The following is a 20,034-nucleotide window of genomic DNA, read 5'->3' on the forward strand; positions in this document are numbered from 1 at the left end:
CACCTCAAAAGTGAGCACTGACCTGCCTCAAAGCTGGCTGGGAAGACGAGACGGGACGGAACGGAGTCGCCCTCCAAAGGGGCGGTGGTGGACTGGCCGGCACAAAACACAAGCGCCACGCCGCTCGCTCTCCTTGGTAGCTTGGCTCTGAACACACACACCGCTGCGAATCGGAAGACGGGCTGTGCTCCCAGAGGTTGTCACCTGTTAACAACTGCCTTACTTGTCAACAGATTTGATTTGGATCAGGGTGCGAGAGAGAAGCACACACGAGAGCAGGACGTCATGATAATTCACATGTATTTAAAAAATAATAATAAAATCATTCTGCTTCATCTTCTCCTCGAAGGGGGAGGGAAGTGGAAGGAGGCGACAAGCTGGGTCCGTGGCCGACCCGGCTTGGGGGGGAGAGGATTCTTCCCACTAGCCCCCCTCCCCTCGCTCCCCGGCCCTCGGCTGCTGGTCTTCGAAATCCGACGGATTAAGAATGAAAAAGTTAGAAGTGCCTTAACTAGAACCTATTCTCCTTCATCTCTCCAGGGTGAAAAAACACGGCAGTTTGAGACAGAGAGAGAAAGAGAGAAAGAAAGGGAGGAGGAGGAGAAGGAAAAGGAAACGGAGAAAGGGTTATGTACAGAATTCTTTAAAAATAAAAAAAGAGAGCAAGAAATCGATTAGGCGAGAAAAATTAAAGGGGGGAAAAAACGATAACAAAATGATTGACATTCTCTCTTTCTCTCCTCCCTCTGGGAGCCACCTTGTACGGAAACGATACACAGGTAGAGACACGGGGCGAAAGATGGCCGAGATGCTTTCACTTCACCCCGTTCCTTGATTCGAGGGGTTCAGAAGGTGACCCCCCCGATCTCACCCAACCCGGATACGTCTGGGAAGAGGTTCCCCTCCTCGCTTCTTCCGCTCGTACGGTCCATCCGACACCAGGTGGGTTCGAAAAGGACAGCTATCCCGCTGTCTCATTGCCCCTCCTCGAGTCCCTTGAACCCAGGGCCGGCCCTGCCTCTCGACCAAGCGTGGGAGCATTCAAGCTACTGAAGCTACGAGGGTCTCCCCAGGTTGGGGGGGGGAACGCGGCGTTTGGGAAACGGGGAGGAAGCAAAGCGCGAATTGTCCGCTCTGTCTCGATTGGGTCCCCGAGGATTGGCAGCGTGCCCCGGCCCCGTTTGATTCTCCACGGCTCGCAAGGGTCCCGCTATCCCTGCCGGGGTCGGGGTGGTGGTGGTGTGAGGGGCTCTGGGCACCCGTTCTGTTCACTGGAGCCGGTCGGTGCGGAAGGAGTCTTCGACAGATGGATCGGTCAGCAGGACGTAAGGGTCGCTCAGCATATTGAGTCCATCCAAGCTCAGCGGCTCGATCTTCAGATCCTCATCCAGACCCAGGGAAGCCGCGTCCATTTCGAAACCCGGCATGCCCGCCAGGACGTTGGCGATTTCTTTGGAGATGCCAGGCGGGGAATCCCCTACAAAGGAAAATCAAGACACCCACAGCTACACAACGGGGAGTGGAACGAAAGGCCAATTGGGACCCCTTTTGGAGGCAGAAATCACAGTCCAAAGAACTAGGATGCAAAACCCGAATCATTCGTATCGGGAGCACCAAAGCGGGTTGGAAGGATTGAACGGTGACATCCCCACTGCCCGGGAGGGACGCCCAGTTGGGGGCTTCTTCTGTGTCCCCGTTACGTTGCCCACCGAAGTGATACCCATCTATCTACTCACGATACCCGGCTTTCAAACTGCCGGGTTAGCAGGAGCTGTTGCGAGGGACGGGAACTCATCCCATCTCGCAGAAGCAACCAGGTCTCAAACGCGAGCCTGCTAATTGTCAACCCACCCGCTGCAAATCAGCCGGTGATCGTTACCTGTGAGGATGATGTTAGGAATGGGACCGTGACGGCTGCAATTACTCAGGTTTTGACGACCGAGTAAGTGGGGATCGTTCATGGCAGTGCTGTTGCTACTGTGGCCGCCCCCTCCGCCCATCGGCGGTCCCATGTTGTCGCTCGGCGAGTAATTTAAGGCACCCATGTCTTCCCCGAAGGCGTTGCTGTTGAAGGCAAAACCTCCCATCATGTTGTCGACAAAGCCGTACTGGTCGAACTGCGGGGAAGAGAAAGTGCATACGTCCCGTCGTCGGAGGGTTGTCTTCAGCGCCGAGCAGGTGGGGGGCTCCCAAGACACACACACACACACCCCTTTCCCCACCACGAGCCTGGGAAATCAGCAAGTGGGGTGAAACTCACGTTGCCAAAGCCGAAGTCACCCAACGGCTGGTTGAGTTGGTGCTGGAGCATGGAATTAGGCTGGTAATGCGTCGGGTAGGGATAGGGCGGCTGAGAGGGCTGGCGGGTTTGAGGGGAGGTAGGGACTCCTCCGGGCACCGGGTGCTGGGACTTCTGGCTGTGCTGAAGGAGCATGCCTGGCTGGCTGTAAGGGTAGGGCGGAAGCCGCTGGTCTGCAGGGAGCTTGCTGGTGTCCAACGGTACTCCCTGGAAGCGGGAGGGAAGAGTCAGAAAGGATGCAACATATTCCTTTGGGGGGGGGGAAGGAGGGAGGGAGGGAGGCACTCTTGTGCTACGAGAGCGGTGTCAAACTTAAGGCTCCGGGGGGCTGGATCCGGACCGCGGGGTGTTTAGATCTGGCCAATATGGCCGCCCTGGAAAAAGCGAAGGACCAGCCCGCGTTGCCTCTGCCAGCAAAAACAGACCTCCAGGCGGCCCTCCAGACCTTCATTTTCGCTGACAAGAGTGTTGTGACCTCGACTCCTGGGCCTGTCCTAACAGAGGAAGAGGACTCAGAAGGTGATAGGGAGGAACTGACAAGGCCTCCCTCTCCAGGACCCTCCTCTCTGGCAATGCCTCAGGTTCCATCCGAAGGCCAAGAGGAACCGCCTGGGATATGCCAGGAGGAAAGCATATCGGAACAAGAACAGACAGGGAGCGAGGATGATGAATCCTGGCTTGATCCCAGGCAGCGACGGAGGGAGAAGCGTGCGCAGCAACGAAAGAGGCGTGGGAGGGCCAGAGATTGAGCTGAGTCACTGAGACACACCCCACAAGGAATAAAAGTGGGTGTGCTGATTGCTCTTCAGGGCTTTGTGACGGTCAAAGTTAAAAACCTGAGAGTCACATCGCGTTACCTGAAATCTGGCTTGTCCATATTTGGATTGGACCTTGGCTAATTCTGGCTTTGTGGGTGACTTTTTGCTACTGAACCAGACTGAGGATAAACTCTCTCTTGCTGACTGTGAGTGAAAACTGACTTGGCAGGGATTTCGCAGTTTACTGCCAAAACTCTTATCTGCAAGGGTTTCTAGTCCGATTGCTTAATAAAATCTTGGCAGGCGTGCCTGGTTGTGTGTTTGCCTGTGTGGGGAAGGGGGACAGAACACAGAGGGTTGTAGGAGGCCATCGTAGTCAAAAACGGAGCTTGGGAGCCCGTTTCCACCGGAAGAATGCTCGGGCCACCACAGGTGCCCCCAACATCAGTGACGCTGAACTGGCCATGCCCACTCCGGTCCTCCCCGAGGTCAAACAACCCTGATGTGGTCCTCAATGAGATCAAGTTTGACACCCGTGTGCTATGCTCAGGGTAGGGAATCATAGCTCTTCGATGGATGTGGCTGGACCACCCCACCTCAACCCCTTGCCCGACTCTCCAATCTCCAAGAAATCGCAGGTAATCTTCAATTTACGAGCAGAACGGAGCGCAAAGTTTCTGTTCCCTGAACAACTGTGGCCAGGAAGGCCGTAAATCTCACGTCACTGTCTCGCTTAGCAACAGAAGCACTGGACTCCATCGTGGGCCGTAAGTCGAGGACTACCTTCCTTGAGGGATCAGGATCGGGAAGGGTTTAAGAAATTAAGTGGAAGCGATTCTTAGAAGGGACGGAAAGGGGTGGGTGGGTTGCTGAAGTTGAAATGAGATGGGAAAAGAAAAGTGAAGCACACAGGAGGGAGGGAAGGAAGGAGGGAAGGAGGAAAAAGAGGGGCGAGGAGCACAAAGGGGAGGGGGGGTCACACATGCTCCCGTCACAAGCCTCCTCCCCCTCCTCTCTCCCGGGTGCGTACCTGGGTGATGGAAGACAATGTGGGTGACATAGTTGGCGAAAACTGTTTGGGGTGTTGTCGTCTCGTATCTCCAGCCATGGGGAGAGTCAGGGGGCTGAGGGGGACCCTGCGCCGGGGAGAAGCGTTCAGAGGGGTGTAGGAGGCGGCCGGGGACGAAGCGGTGGAGGAGGAAGAGGAGGAAGAGGAGGCCGGGCCCCCAAAGCCGGGGGGAGGCTGGTGGTGCGGATGGGGCGGCGGGGGCAGCCGGGGGTTAGCCGGGACGGGCTGCATCGTGTGGGCGCTGAGCGAGGTGGGGAGGGAGGGGTTGCTGAGCGAGGTGGAGAGTGAAGGGGTGCTGAGGGAGGAAGGCATGGACTGGCCGCCGAGGGAGGAAGGCACAGGGCGCAGGGCGGGGGCGTTAAGCGAGGACTGGAGGCAGGGGTTACTGAGGGAGCTCTGCATAGATGAACACAGTCCTGCGTGGACACAAAAAAATGAGAACAAAAAGAACCATAAATCCATGAAACAATCAAAAGCCACACAAACACATACACACACAAAAGTCGTCTGACCACGGCGCATGGCAGCCTCCAGGGACTTCCGGCCGTGATGGCGGCGTGGCAAGAAAACGGCGAGTTCTCCTCTTCCGGAAACGGCAAACCCTCGTTACCTCCGGGCTGGAGAAACGGTTCGATTTGACACACATATACAACACACACACACACACACACAAAATGGAATAAAATGGCAAACATCTGCCAGGACATATGAGAAGATGGATGGGGCACCAGCCGTCGGCCTCCCCAGGTGCAACGGAACTACAACTCGTCCGGACGAGACGAGTTGGGAGCGACAATCCGTCCTGCTTGATGGTCTAACTCCGGCCGATACTAAAATCGGGGCGTGGGCCTTACCAAACTAGCTAACATCATCAGTGCCGGGAAGAAGTGGGGTTTGCTCCCTGTTTATATATAATGTAACCGTCCTCCCTCCTAGCACTGGCTGATGTTACGTAGTTGGGTCGTGAAAACGTCTGCAAGAAAACCACCAAACTCAGAGAGCATCAGGGACTCTTCCTTTCAACCCTGAGCCGCAAATCTTCTCTTTTATCGATAGGCAAACAATTAACTATATTGCGCAAGATGGCCCACAACGTGAGTTCTCTGGTTCCCTAGAAGACCTGCGCGAAATAACACTTTTTGCGCGTGAACAATTTTACAAATACTTTCGGTGTTACCACTTGGGAGAAACAGCTGAGGCGCGGCAATCAGCCGAGAAGATAAAGGTAAGTAAAGCGCAAGGGCGGGGGAGGGGGGCGGTCCGACCTGATTGTCGGATCAAACCTGTTCGCTCCAAGCTGATCGTCAGAGGATTCATCCGAACCGGTCAAATCCCACCCCTGCCAGAGGTGATTGCCTGGATACCTGAATTGGAAATCCAGGCACGAGACTGGTGCCATACCCCTCTAGGAGTTGTGTGTGTACGGATGTGGATTGTGTGTTTGTGTTTACTTCTCTTTTGTCGCGTTCTCCTCTCGCACTAAATAAATAACAATCTCCAAATAAATAAATATATAATCCATGTAATCGTTTTTAAATTTGTTTGTTTAGAACTGTATTGGTAATATGAACCTGTACGTTGATAGGGCACTATTGCATTTTACCCTACTCTCATTTTAAATTCTTTTCTTTCGAATTTTATTGGAAATGATGTGTTTGAACCTGTATGCCGATATGGCCTATGGGCTAATAAAATAAATAAATAAATATTACAGAGCAATAGCGATAGCACTTATATACCGCTTCACAGTGCATTACAGTCATCTCTAAGCAGTTTTCAGAGTCAGCCTCTTGCCCCCAACAATCTGGGTCCTCGTTTTACCGAACTTGGAAGGACGGAAGGCTGGAGTCAACCTTGAGCCTGGTGAGATTCGAACTGCCAAAATTGCAGGCAGCCGGCAGTCGGCAGAAGTAGCCTGCACTACTGCATTCTAACCACTGGGCCGCCATGGCTCATATATAATAAATCTCCAAGCACACCTTCCCTGCCCGGCGACACATCATCGGATTAGAAGCCCCCCCTCCCCTCTCCGACCGGTACCTGGAGGTTCGTAGCCGTGGCCAAGGCCCATCCCGCCGCTGATACCCAGGTGTGTCATGGTGTTGGCCAGGTTGCCGGTGCTGCTTCCGCCACTTAGGCTGGGATAGGCCGACTCTTCCGGGTCGAGAGGCGTAGGCAACGGGGAAGGGAAGTGCAGGTTAGTCAGATCCGGCAGGGACCCTCCCGTGTTGAGGTTGGACGGGATGAGAGGCAAGTTGGCAGGCTGGTCGGGGGACGGGAAGATGCTGGAGGAAGGAGGGTGAGAAGAATAAGAGGATGAATTAGATTAGATTAAGAGAGTCGGAAGGGACCTTGGAGGTCATCTAGTCCAACCCGCCGCCCAAGCCGGAGACCCTACACCATTTCTGACCGATGGCAGTCCAGTCTCTTCTTCTACAACTTCTGTTCTATGGGTAGATTGTTCTCACTGTCAGGAAATTCCTCCTTATTTCTAGGTTGAATCTCTCCTTGGTCATTTTCCATCCATTATTCCTTGTCTAGCCATCGGGTGGCTTGGACAATAGCTTGACCCCCTTCCTCCTCTCCGGGGCAGCCCCTCAAATATTTATTTTATTGAATTGAATTTCTATACTGCCCTTCTCCCGAAGGACTCAGGGCGGTGTACAGCCAGAAATAAAACCACGACAATATAAAAATTAAAAACAATTAAACAAATTGGCCAAAAACTCTAATAAAACAACCCATTAAAATAGTTAGGCCAGCCCTCTTGTTGGAATAATGATGTTTTTATTGGATATTGGAAGATGCTCTCCTGTTTCCCCTGGTCCTTCTCTTCACTCGACTAGCCAGGCCCGGTTCCTGCAACCGTTCATCGTATGTTTTAGCTTCCAGTCCTCTAAAAATCATCCTGGTTGCTCTTCTCTGCACTTTTTCTAGAGTCTCAACATCTTTTTTATAGTTGTGGTGACCAAAACTTGAGAAGCGTCAGTTTGCAAACTCATTTGTGCGAACTCTGCAATGGCCATCTCCGAAACTTTCTTTCCTCTGCTCCCCGCAGGTAAAAATCTCGCCCTGTTCCATCTTTGCCTGAGCAGCTACCTTTCTACCGGCGGGGAGATTATCTTTTTTTTTTTAAACCAAAGGTGGAAGATCGAAATATGGGTCTTTTTTTTCACCAGCTGTGCCCTGACGGTCTCCGAGCCCTTCCCCTCGTTTGCTTAAGAGGAGAAGCGGAGTTGAGTCGGGGTGGGGAGGGGGGGGGCTCTTGGATGGGTTTTGATATCTTAACGTGCTCAGAGAAAACGACATCGCAACGAGAACGCTGCTTCTACTCACTGGATTCCAGGCACCTCGCAGGAACGGGGACGGGCGGAAGACGAGGAGAGCTGAGGGGAAAAAAAACAGCCCGTTACTGGATAGGGGGAAGAGTGGAATGGAGAAGGGGAGGGGGGGTTTGGCACGCTGGGGAGATGCCACGAGGGAGCTGGTGAGGCCTCGCTTCTGGAACCGATGGGGCAGCGCCAAAAAAGCCACGGAGAAGCCCTGGCACCCACCTTCTTGGTGTCCCAAGGTTTCAGCGACTGCTTCCCGTCGTCCAAGAAGCTCTCTTCGATGGAAGGCACTTGGAAAAGAAAGACTGCAAGGAGAGAAGAGACCGAAGGGTCAGGATGCTGCCTCACTTCCCGCGAGGAAGTTTTAGGGGAAGAGGAGAGGAGAGGAGAGGAGAGGAGGGAAGGGAAGAAGACAGAAGAGAAAAGAGGAGAGGAGAGAAGGGAAAGGAAGAGAAGAGAAGGAAACAGAAGAGGAGAGGAGAGGGGAGGGGAGGGGAGAGGGGGAGGAAAGGAGAGAAAGGGAGAGGAGAGGAGAGGAGAGAAGGGAAGAGAAGAGAAGAAAAGAAGACAGAAGAGAAAAGAGGAGAGGAGAGGAGGGAAGGGAAGGGAAGAGAAGGAAAGGAGAGAGGAAAGGAAAAGAGGGGAGGAGAGGAGAGAAGGGAAGGGAAGGAAAGGAGAGGAGAGAAGGAAAGAAGACAGAAGAGAAAAGAGGAGAGGAGAGGAAGGGAAAGGAAGAGAAGAGAAGGAAACAGAAGAGGAGAGGAGAGGAGAGGAGAAGAGGGGAGAGGGGAGGGGAGAGGAGAGGGGAGAGGAAAGGAGAGAAGGGGAGAGGGGAGGAAAGGAGAGAAGGGGAGAGGAAAGCAGAGCAGAGAGGGGGGAGGAAAGGAGAGAAGGGGAGAGGAGAGGAGAGGAGAGAAGGAAAGAAGACAGAAGAGATAAGAGGAGGGAAGAGAAGGAAAGGAGACAGAAGAGGAAAGAAGAGAAGAGGAGAGAAGAGAGGAGGAGATGAGGTGGGAAGAAAGGAGAGAAGGGGAGTGGGGAGGGGAGGAAAGGAGAAAAGAAGACAAGATAAGAGAGAATAAAAAAGAAGAGACTAGAAGAGAAAAGAGTTAAGAGAAGAAACCAGAAGAGAGAACGAAAGAGAAGAAAAGAGAGAATAAAACAAAGAAAGAAGAAGAAAGAAGAAAAGTAAAATAGAAAAGACCAGAGAAGAGAAAAAAGAAGAGAAGAGAGAAGAGACCAGAAAAGTGATTGCAACCTCCTCTCGCTCTTTCCCACTTGTCAAACTAAGAAAAAAAAATTCCAACTTTTAGAACTTAAAATTGCTGATGCGAACAAGCGAGGCACAGACTTTAGGGTGGGCCAAGGGGTCTTTCTTACCTTTGCTATCCGTATCCGGATCTAGGTAACCTTTAAAAAAAGGGAGAAAAAGGAGGAAGAAAATGTAAAAGATAGCATGAGTACAAACTTCCAGGCACTCCCCGTCTCCTTGGCCTGCAACTGAATGGAGCTAGCAGAGAGTTTTTACTGGCCGGATGCCTTTCCTGTCACCAGGGCGGAGTTTTGTTCAGCAGATAAATTCTCATGGTGGCCAGAGAGAGAGAGAAATATCTGCCTCTACCTAGGATTGAACTCACAGCCTCCCAATTGGGAGGCGAGAGGCTCCACCTTTAGGCCACTGCACCATTTTATTTTATTTTACTATTTTATTTTATATTTTATTTATATATATATAATCTTTCTCTCTCTCTCTCTGTCTCCCTCCGCCTCTCTCAACGTACAGGTTCAAAAACGTATTACCAATAAAATTATAACAAAACTTAAGACGAGAATAGGGTAAAATACAATAGTTACAGGCTAAAACACAGTAATTTAATACCTAAATATGTAAAATAGAAGAAAATGACCTAAAATTATATTTCTCGTATCACCCCTGCAATCTACCCCAATCAGGCCTCACCCAACGCTTGAAGCCTCGGAGTTGAAAGAGTTGTCAAACTGCTCACCTTCCTCAAACCTAGTGAAAGCAGACACTTCTCCTTTCCGACAGGCCCATTTAAACCACCATTAAACCATCATCTCGAATCGAGGGAGAAGATGCAGTCGGCAAAGAAAGCCCAAATCCTAGCCGGAGCGTGGCCCTCCCTCCCCCTCTTCCTCGGCCTCTCGCGAGACCCACGCCGTACCGGGACGCATGACGCCAGCCCCCACCCCACCCCCCGGTAAGCCACTCACCGCTCTTGCGATTGGGAGGGGGGCCCGCCTGGGAGGGTCCCAGGTAGGCGTTTTGTGGGTTGGGATTCATCACGCTGGTGTGCAGGGCGGAGTCCGAATTTGTTCTGCTTACGGAAGAGGAGAAAGTGGAATTACAATAAAGAAAAGCGGACGGACGTTAAGATTTTTCCAAAATCTTGCTCCATCTTAGCGGACAGGTGAAAAAACCCTGATACAGCTAGTCCTTGACTTACAGCGGCCTGTTTAGCGGCTGTTTGAAGTTTGCGGCGGCGCTGGGGAAAAAAAGGGACTTAAGGCCGTTTTTTTCACACTTACGACCGCTTGCAGCATCCCCACGATCCAAATTCAGACGCTTGTTAACCGACTTGTCTTTATGACGGTCGCGTCACCGGGGGTGGGGGGGGTGGGGGGGAGGGGGGCGAGACGCAATCCCCTTTTGCAACCTTCCAAGCAGCCCAAGTCAATGAGCCAGATTCGCTTAACAACGGGGTTACTAAAGTCAGCGATTCGCTTAGCCGCGGTGGCGAGTGAGGTCGTAAAAGGGGGCGAAACCCGTCTAAGAAACGCCTTTTAGCGACAGAAAATTTGGGCCCGGGTGCGGTCGCCAGTTGAGGTTAACTTTAGATGCACAAACCACATGCCTCCTCCGTCGGCCTCGCCAGCTGGCACCGAGTTCAAAACACAGCAGCAACAAGGAGGAGGAGAGGTTGCATGTTAACGAAGCCGCCAGAGGCTGATTTCTTTCTTCCTTTTTCTTTCTTTCTTTCTTTCTCTTTCTTTGTCTTTCTCTTTCTTTCTCCTCTCTCTCCTCTATTTTTTCTTTCTTTCTTTCTCTATTCTTTTTCTTTCTTCTCTTTCTTTTTTCTCCCTCTTTCCTTTCTTTCTCTCCTTTCTTTCTTTTCTTTCTCCCTCCTTTCTCTTCTTTCCTCTTTTTCTTTCTTCTTTCTTTCTCTTTTCTTTCTCCCTCCTTTCTTTTTCTTTCTTTTTCTTTCTTTCTTTTTTTCTCCCTTTCCTCTTTCTTTCTTTCTTTTTCTTTCTCCCTTTCTCTCTTCTCTTTCTTTTCTTTCTTTTCTTTCTCCCTCCTCTCTCCTTTCTTTCTTTCTTTTTTCTCCCTTTTTCTTTCTTTCTCTTTCTCTTTTCTTTCTCCCTCCTCTTTCTCTTCTTTCCTTTTTCTTCTTTCTTTCTTCTTTCTCCCTCCTCTCTCTCCTCTCTTTCTCTTTCTTTTTCTTTCTTTCTTTTTTTCTTTCTCTCTCTCTCTCTTCACTCCCTTTCCGCCCTAATCTTTTTAACAATGTCTGGGGGTGGGGGGAACAAAACGGAGGGGAAGGGAAGCTACAGTTCTTCCAAAGGAACATAATGGGGGTCATTGTTGGGTTGCGAGCACATCGGCTTCCTCCTTCTCCTCCTCCGTGGCCTTGTGCATTGAAGAAAGCAGCCGAGGGGTGTGGGGGGGGGAGTGGGGGGGCAGGCCCACATGAGAGAGAAGAGAAGGCAAACCAGATGAAAGGAGAATGAGCCTGGGGCGTTTTATTTCCCCCAAATTTCTAGGATTGCAGAAGGGCCCACACATATCTGAATCGTCAAAAGACACAAGCCGGCGTTTCGAGGCTTGCAACCTGGAGCAAACCTTAAGCAGCAGCCCCGTGGAAGGAGCTACACGGCTCCCTTTTAATAGGGGGGGGGGTTTGCCTGTACGTGTCCCCTCCCCCTCTCCCCCCCGTCCTGTAGGAGGCGATATCGGAAAATATAAAGAGATAAGCCGTTGGGGAAGAATGCGGCGAGAGAAATTGAAAAGGAAATATTTTCTTTTTTCCCCCCTTCAGATTCACATCAGGGCATCACATCTCAAGACATAATTTGTGGGAACAAAACGTCGATTTCTTTAAGAGGGGGGGGAAACATCACATGGGGAAAGGGCTCACCTATTGAGTGAGGCAGGCAGTCTAAACAAGCGTTCTTTCTCCACAGGGAAATTGCTCCAAGGCATCGTCCTTTGCAATAATAATAAAAAATAAAAAAAAAAATAGCGAGAGTTACTCCAAGATTGTGGGAAAACTGCCTTCCGACGGTTTGCTAGGCTTTGCAAATCCGGGCTGCAGTTCCACAGGCTACCATTAGTGGGCGGCAACAACAGACAGAGGTTTCCCCGAATCCCTTTCTCGCCCTCTAGTGGCCGTCTCCGTTTCCACGTCCTGAAAACGGTTCCCCCGAGCGAGAAATTGGCCAAATTTTGGGAAAGCAAATGGACAGCCGTTGGGAGAAAACAGTGAGGCCGTAAAATGGGGCGGCAACGTGCTTTTTGCGACGGCCGACCATCACTGCAAGACGGTCATAAATCGAGGATGAGGATGCAAATGACGGATGGGAAGGAGGAGACTGGGATGAAACCAGTGGGGCGGAAAAGTAAAGGGCGATGGATGGTAGCGGTGGGGTCCTCGGTGCTCTCTGAGCTTGGTGGTTTCCTTGTAGACATTTCATGACCCAATTAGGTAACATCATCAGTGCTAAGAGGAAGGAGGGGTTGTGAAGTGGAAGAGGAAAAAGAGTGGAAAAAAGAGGAGGAGGGGGAGGAGGACGACGACTGTGGGGGTCTTTGGTGCTCTCTAAGCTTGATTTCTTGCAGACATTTAATTACCAAACTAGATAACAGCATCAGTGCTGGTAGGGAAGGAGGTGTGCTCTCGTTTTATATAGCAGTGGCTTGCTCTGTATGTAGAGTGTGGCGAAGACTCACCTTCTCCAGCTGGGTTCAGCAGGAGGGGACAAATACGCCGGACTGTAAGGAGAACTGTCGATGTGATGGGGGAAGTTAAGGAAGATACAATGTAGTAGGTCCAACAACCCCAAAGTGGAATTCTTTTGCTCTTCAATCCCTGCAGGATTTCCAGCCCAACGTCAGTATGTGTTTATGTATCAAATTTATATGTCCCCCCCACCCACCAAATCTTGCCAAGGGTGTCTCTCGGCGGCTGGAGTTGTGTTCCGTAGCAAGCAAAGGGGAAAGAACAGCCCATCTCGAGGCAAAAGGATATTTGTCGTACGTAACGTCGCAGCGGCGAGATCATCCGGCGGGGATCCCGCTGCACCCGTTCCACCAGGCCGTGATGCCGCGTGCCCCGGGCCGAGTCCAGCGGAGAATGGAGGGGACCCTGGAGGGGCAAAGAGAGAGGCAGTGCGGTTGGAACAGGAGGGGGCCTGTGAAAGTGTGAAAATCAGGCAGGGTTTGCAAAATTGGGGAACAGGAACTTCCAGTTCCTGTGTGTCCATTTCCATAACTTGTGTGTCAATTCCAATAATCTGCGTATCAATTTCAACAACTTATGTTAATTTCAATATATTGTGTCACTTTTGGTAATTTGTGTCAATTTCAATGTGTGTCAATTTCAATAATTTATGTGTCCATGTCAATAATGTGTCCATTTCAATAACTCGTGTCCATTTCAATTTGTGTCAATTTCAATAATTTGCATGTCAATTTCAAAAATTTGTCAAGTTCAATACATTGTGCATCAATTTCAATATCAACTACGTGTCAATTTCAATAAATTGTGTGCCAGTTCCAATACATGGTGTCAATTTCAATCATTTTCTGTCAACCTCAATAATTCCAATACACGTCAATTACAACACATTGTGCAGTCCATTTCAACAATTATGTGTCAATTTCAGTACACTGTGTGTCAATTTCCATAAACTGTGCGCCAATGAAAGATTGTATCTGAACCCCTCCTGCCAATCAGAGCAGAAGAGCAAAACCATCAAGGAAGAAACGGCAAGGAAGATGCCCGGATGTTGGCTTGTTTCAATGACGGTTTACCTGAAACTCTGCTGCGCCGCTTCCGATCTGGTTGACGTTGGGCAGCGATCCGCTGTAGTAGGGTCCTCGGCTGTGCGCCAGTCGTAACTTCTGAGCCTGTAACTGAAGGCGGGAAGAGAAGCAGAATGGCAGTTAATTCACAGACGGCCCACACGGATCCTTCACTGCCCTGGGCAGGCAGCCGCTTCGCAAAGCTGATGGACAACATTCTTTCCGACATGCCACAATCTCAGTGTGTGTGTGTGTGTGTGTGTGTTTAACGTACAGTCCTGCAAGAGAAGCTCAAGCTAACGGAGCGAGAAGAGAGCTGGAAGGAGGCTACCAAGCTCTCTCCTGGCACCCTGACCCGTCGAGGTAGCCTCGACTTATGACGACAACAGAGACCAAAATTTCCCATGGCTAAACAGGAGAGCTGTCGGGTCCGTTGTGCTCCGTTTTACGACCTTGTTTTGTCACCTGTTGTTAAGCGAGCTTTTTAAGAGGCGACTGGGACCACCATGTGTCTGGAACGAACTAGGGTCTTTGCTCGAGCCAAGGGGTTGGACTAGAAGACCTCGGGTGTCCCTTCCAACTCTGGGATTCTGTTAGGAGAGACCCCAACCCCGTAAGCGCCGAAGATGCTCCATTTTAAGAGCCTGGTTGTTTACCTTGTTGAAAAGGCACAACCACACGGCCATAAATCTCCCTGCCTCCCCCCCTCCAAGGGGTCCTAAACAGACCCCAGCTTCGGAAACGAGACTGCTAGTTTTGGGGGGGCGGGGGCTAAACTGTCCCTCTGCCCCCCAGCATGACAGAATGAGGGTTTTTTAAAAAATACAGGCAATCCTCAATTTACGACAGTTCGTTTAGTGACTGAAGTGTCAACGGCACTGAAAAAAAAAGCGATTTATGACCATTTTTCACACTTAACGACCGCGGCAGCATCCCCACGGTCACGCGATCAAAACTCAGACGCTTGGCGAGTGGTTTGCATTTACGACGGCCGCAGTGGAGGGGGGTGTCAGGCGATCCCCTTCTGACCAGCACCGTCCGTGGGGGGGAAGTCAGATTCGCTTAACAACCGTGGTACTAGCAACACGGCGATTCCCTTCAAACCACGGCGGCCAGAAAGGTCGTAAAATGGGGGCGACGCTCAGTTGGCGACTGCCTCGCTTCGCGACGGAAATTCCGGGGCTCAACTGCGGTCGTAAGTCGAGGACTACCTGGAGATAGCGCTCAAAGACGCCCCGAGGACTGGGATCTCTGCTTGTTTATCTATCTGGAAGGACTGGTTGGGGAAATATTCAGCACTGTCCCCTCCAGCTACCAAACCTGCCTGCCGTGTCTATGAAAATTTACAGATTAACAGAGTTGGAAGGCACCTTTAAGGTCATCTAGTCCAACCCCCACCGGAGACCCTACACCATTTCCGAGAGATGGCAGTCCAATCTCTTCTTGAAAGCTTCCGGGGGATGAAGCTCCCCCAACTTCCAAAGGCAACTTCTGTCCCACTGAATACAGAATCACAGAGTTAGAAGGCAGATGACCTTGAAGGCAGAGGTTGGATGACCTTGAGGTCATCTAGTCCAACCCCCTGCCCAAGCAGGACCCCCCCCCCAATAAAGCTGAAACCTCACAGACCAAATATTTGAAAAAAAAAAGAGAGAGAGAAAGTGTAACTTGTCCAACAGGATGATGGATTAGAATCTGCCATTTCTGGGGCCACTTAACGTCGCGATGATAAATATTTCAGATTATTCACTGCTTCCTTCCTTCCTTTCTCGACTATCATTGCAAAGAAAACACACACACACGCACAAAAAAGGACACTAAACCAGGTTTGCAAAGAATCTCTCGCTCGGTCCTCGCAGAGAGTCGTTTGCACAATCTTTTTAAAATCCAGCTTCCCAGTCGAAAGATTATTTTTGTTTTTCCCCCTTCCGTAAAGGGGGGGAAAAAAAAGAAAGAGAAATATTTTCATAAAAGAAGTGGGGGCCCCCTTTTTTTCATGGTCCCTAGATCTGTAAATCGAATCGAAGGGAAAAGCAGCGTCAATGCCTCCCAAACGCAGAAAAGAATACAGGTTTGCAAAGAGAGCAAAACCAAGAGTTTTTGACTTTTAATAATAATAATAATTTATTTCTTGGGTTGCAGAAACTTTTAATTTCCGTTTCGGAGCATCAAATGCAGAATTTTTTTCCCTCCTCCTTTGCACAGGTGTCGTGCACGCAAATATTGGAGGTGAGCGACGGAACCAGAGCCGATGTCAGGAAACTTTGTGGGGGTTTTTCAAAGTTGGAAAACATTTGATTTCTGCTGGGGGGGGGGGAAAGAAATTGGAGGAAGAAAAAGCCGGAAGGACCACAGCCGCCGGTACCAACCCCGGTGCCCCCACGGATGTCGGAGCGCCTTCGCTCCCGCCAATCCCTGCCCAGGCCCCAAGGCCGTTGCTCAGAAGGGGAGAAACGCTACGGAGGCCCGAAATCTGAAATTTGGGGAAACAAGAGAAGGATCCTGCTTTGATGTTTTCCGGTGCTTTGGGGAGTTTGGGAAAGAAGCCAGCGGTAGGGCAGCCATCACGGAGGAAAGGAGGAAGGGAAAGGAAGGGAAAGGAGGAGAGAGGGAAGGAAGGAGGGGAGAAAGAGAGAAAGGGAAGAAAGGAGGAAGGGAAAGAGGGAAAGGAAAGGAAAGGAGGAAGGGAGAAGGGAAGGACAGAAAGAAAAAGTAAAGGAAGGAAGCAAAGGGAGGGAAGGAAGGAAAAAGAGAGAAAGGGAGGGAAGGAAGGAAGGAGGAAGGGAGAAGGGAAGGACAGAAAGAAAAAGTAAAAGAAGGAAGCAAAGGGAGGGAAGGAAGGAAAAAGAGAGAAAGGGAGGGAAGGAAGGAAGGAGGAAGGGAGAAGGGAAGGACAGAAAGGAAAAGTAAAAGAAGGAAGCAAAGGGGGGGAAGGGAAGAGAGGAAAAGATGGAAGGAAAAAGTAAAGGGAGGGAAGGAAGGAAAAAGAGAGAAAGGGAGGGAAGGAAGGAAGGAGGAAGGGAGAAGGGAAGGACAGAAAGAAAAAGTAAAGGAAGGAAGCAAAGGGGGGGAGGGAAGAGAGGAAAAGATGGAAGGAAAAAGTAAAGGGAGGGAAGGAAGGAAAAAGAGAGAAAGGGAGGGAGGGAGGGAAAAGGGAAAGATAGAAGTAAAAAGTAAAGGAAGCAAGCAAGCAACGAGGAAAAGGAAGAGAGAAAGGCAGGGAGAAGGGAGAGATAGAAGTAAAAAATAAAGGAAGGAGGGAGGGAGGGAAGGAAAAAGGAAGAGAAAGGGAGGGAGGGAGGGAAAAGGGAAAGATAGAAGTAAAAAGTAAAGGAAGGAAGCAAGGATGGAAGGGAAGAGAGGAAAAGCAGGAAGGAAGGAAGGAAGGAAGGAAGGAAGGAAGGAAGGAAGGAAGGAAGGAAAAAGAGAGAGAAAGGGAGGGAGAAGAGAAAGATAGAAATAAAAAGTAAAAGAAGGAAAGAAGCAAGGCGGAAAGAGAAGAGAGAAAGGGAGGGAGAAGGGAGAGAGAGAAGTAAAAAGTAAAGGAAGCAAGCAAGAAGGGAAGGGAAGAGAGGAAATGCTGGAAGGAAGGAGGGAGAAAAGAAAAAGGGAGAGAGGGAGAAGGGAAGGCTAGAAAGAAAAAATAAAGGAAGGAAGCAAAGGGAGGGAAGGGAAGGACGGAAGGAAGGAAGGAAAAAGAGAGAGAAAGAGAGGGAAAAAAAGGGAAAGCTACAAATAAAAAGTAAAGGAAGGAAGGAAGGAGGAAAGGGAGGGAGAAGGGAGAGATAGAAGTAAAAAGTAAAGGAAGCAAGCAACGAGGGAAGGGAAGAGAGGAAATGCTGGAAGGAAGGAAGGAGAAAAGAAAAAGGGAGAGAGGGAAGAAGGGAAGGATAGAAAGAAAAAGTAAAAGGAAAGAAGCAAAGAGAGGGAAGAAAGGAAAGGATGGAAAAATAAAGGGAGGGAGAGAGGAAGGAAGGAAAAAATAAACAAATAACCCTGCTGGCTCCAGAGGCAATATTAACCCTGTTAAGCGTCTAACCATGTTGGTTAGAGTCGTCAGGTCGTGGGAATCTGGGAATACCCACAACCCTCCGGACCAGGATCGGTCAGCTCCCAGAAGACCCCCGCATGACCTCCCCAGCCATCCCGTGTTCTCGGTGGGCAACACGCAACCCCGGGACACCGCTTCCGGCGGGTTTGAACGTCGGCTCCGGCTTGCGGGACGAGGCCAACGCTCCGCAAAAACGCCCCAAGATGGTGGCGTCTCCCGTCTTGCGTGTCGTTCTCGTCCTCCGTCCAGGCTAAATTTAAACCCCTCTCCGGGGACTCCGCTTTCTCAGGAGAGGCCGGATCTGCCGGACGGAGGCAACGCCACACAATCACACAACTTCGGGACACACAATCCCGTCTCGGCTTCTTCAAGACGGATTTGCGAGTCGGTCGCGTTTCTAAAATTCTCCAAAATATTCCAGTTGGTAAAAATGGTGATTTTTATCACAATTTACGCCCAGTCCTCGACTTATGGCCACAACTTCTGCCCCCCACCCCCCAAATTTCCATGGCTAACTGAGCGAGACATGGGTTATATTTTGCCCCCGTCGTACAGTCTTTCTTGCCACCGTTGTTAAACGAATCACAGCACTGGTTAAATTGGTAACACGGTTGTTAAGGGAATCGGGCGTCCCCCCCCCCATTGACTTTTTGCTTGTGGGAAGGTCGCAAAAGGGGAGGCTGAGACCAGCGTAAGTACGAGTCGGTTGCCAAGTGTCTGAATTTGGATCATGTGATCGCAGGGAGGCTGCGACGGTCGTAAGTGCGAAGAAGAGTCATAAGACCTCCCCACAAAGATGGACAGCCCACCAAGACCCCCCCCCACAGTCAAAGGGGTCAAAGGGCACTTACACCCCCCCATTTCCCCCTCCGCATGAGTGGGTGGGTGTAAAGGCCCACAGGTCCCCTTGGGCAGGGGAGGATGGGCAGGAGAACTCCAGATGCCCCCATGGGGAGGGATGAGAGCTGGGGCAGAAGCCGAAGCATGGGAACTGTAGTGGGAAAGAAGGCGAGGATGATGGGAGCGGAAGCCATCGGCTCTAAAGGGGATATAAACCATGGGGAGGGGGAGCAGGCAAATGATGATAGGTGGGGTAGTCCAGCCTCCTCCGGACACCCCGACCCAGGCTAAGCAGAGGATGATAGGTGGTATAGTCCATCCCTCTCCAGAGACCACCAATCCAGGCTAGGCAGAGGATGATGGGTGGAATAATCCATCCCTCTCCAGAGACCCCCCAACCCACACTAGGCAGAGGATGATGGATAGAGTAGTCCACCCCTCTCCAGAGACCCGAATTCAGGCAGAGGATGATGGGTGGAGTAGTCAGCGTTCTCCAGAGACCACCAATCCAGGCTAGGCAGAGGATGATGGGTGGGATAATCCATCCCTCTCCAGAGACCCCAACTCAGGCAGAGGATGGAGGAGTAGTCAGAGACACCCCCCCCAACCCAGAGTAGGCAGAGGATGATGGGTGGAGTAGTCAGCATTCTCCAGAGACACCCCCCCCAAACCCAACTCAGGCAGAGGATGATGGGCGGGGTAGTCCATCCCTCTCCAGAGCCCTGAGCTCAAAGACTTGGGTCCCCAACTCCTCCCTCCCTCCCTCCCCCCACCTCAGGGGGGGCAGCCCCCTCCCCAACCGGAAGTGCCGCCCCCGACCGGAAGCGGGCCCCCCCTCCTCTCTCCCCGTTTCCCCCCCCTCCCTCATACCCGGGTGGTGCCCAGCTCCATCATGACCTCCTCGAAGGCCGCCGTCTCCTCGGCCTGGCGCTGCTTCTGCAGGGCGATCTTCTCGCTGAACTTGCGCGGGTTGGACGCCGCCGCCGAGGCCGAAGAAGAATGCGAAGACGAAGCGGCCGCCGGGGAAGACGAGGCCGAGGAGGCGGCGGCGGAGGACGAGGAGGAGGCCCCGCCGCCGCCTCCGCCTCCTCCTGAGGAAGAAGAACCCGGCGCGGCGGCCCCGGAACCCCCCGCCGCCCCTGCCGCCGCCATCTTGCTCCGCCGCCGCCTCAGCGGCCTCCTCCTCCTCCCCCCCCTACGCGCCCCGCCCCTCGCGCGCAAGGCACGCCGGGAAAGCGAGTGCGCCGCCCTTTCGAACTCTCCGGGAGGAACCCCCCGCCGGGACTCCCGCTCCCGGCGTGCCCCGCGCGGGCTCGAGCCCCCTCGCGCGCGACGCACGCCGGGAGATGGAGTTTCACCACCACTTGACGCAGACGCCCTGGCCTCGGGGCCCCGCGGGGACTCCCGTTCCCGGCGGGCACCGCGCGCTCGGGGGAATTTCTCCCCGAAGGGAGGGGGGAGGAGGGGAAAGGAGAGGGGCGGGGGAGGGAGGGAGGAGTAGGCAGCTCCCTTTCCAAATTCTGAGCTCCTGGGTCTCTGGGCATGTACAGAGTGCTTTTTTCCTGCACACTTGGGACAGGCGGACCTATTTTGCAACCTATAAATTTATCAACACCATTAAATAATTGAATCATGGTACTAT

General features: G+C 51.7%; 1 protein-coding gene across 1 annotated transcript; it reads right to left on the reverse strand.

Annotated features, from left to right (window-relative positions):
* Positions 1-283: 283 nt before the first annotated feature.
* On the reverse strand, positions 284-19,596 carry CRTC2 (CREB regulated transcription coactivator 2). Its single transcript, XM_060681979.2, has 14 exons — positions 19,263-19,596; positions 13,511-13,612; positions 12,724-12,842; positions 12,428-12,487; positions 11,616-11,684; positions 9,694-9,797; positions 8,839-8,868; positions 7,681-7,763; positions 7,463-7,512; positions 6,167-6,411; positions 4,088-4,542; positions 2,261-2,506; positions 1,880-2,117; positions 284-1,477 (listed from the first exon to the last, which is right to left on the reverse strand). The coding sequence occupies exons 1-14, from the start codon at positions 19,542-19,544 to the stop codon at positions 1,269-1,271; spliced, it is 2,292 nt and encodes a 763-aa protein (XP_060537962.2). The 5' UTR covers positions 19,545-19,596; the 3' UTR covers positions 284-1,268.
* Positions 19,597-20,034: the final 438 nt, after the last annotated feature.

Source organism: Pantherophis guttatus, chromosome 18 (genome assembly GCF_059756535.1).
Source record: "Pantherophis guttatus breed Tessera chromosome 18, ASM5975653v1, whole genome shotgun sequence".
Classification (NCBI taxonomy): Eukaryota; Metazoa; Chordata; class Lepidosauria; order Squamata; family Colubridae; genus Pantherophis; species Pantherophis guttatus.

What these genes read in the sequence shown, in the direction of transcription:
- CRTC2 (XM_060681979.2), bottom strand. Translation starts at nt 19,544, where the DNA reads ATGGCGGCGGCAGGGGCGGCGGGGGGTTCCGGGGCCGCCGCGCCGGGT. An exon ending in AACCTTGGGACACCAAGAAG is followed by an intron (nt 7,513 to 7,680) that starts GTGGGTGCCAGG and finishes TTTTCCCCTCAG; the next exon opens with CTCTCCTCGTCTTCCGCCCG. An exon ending in GTGACTTCGGCTTTGGCAAC is followed by an intron (nt 2,118 to 2,260) that starts GTGAGTTTCACC and finishes TCTTCCCCGCAG; the next exon opens with TTCGACCAGTACGGCTTTGT.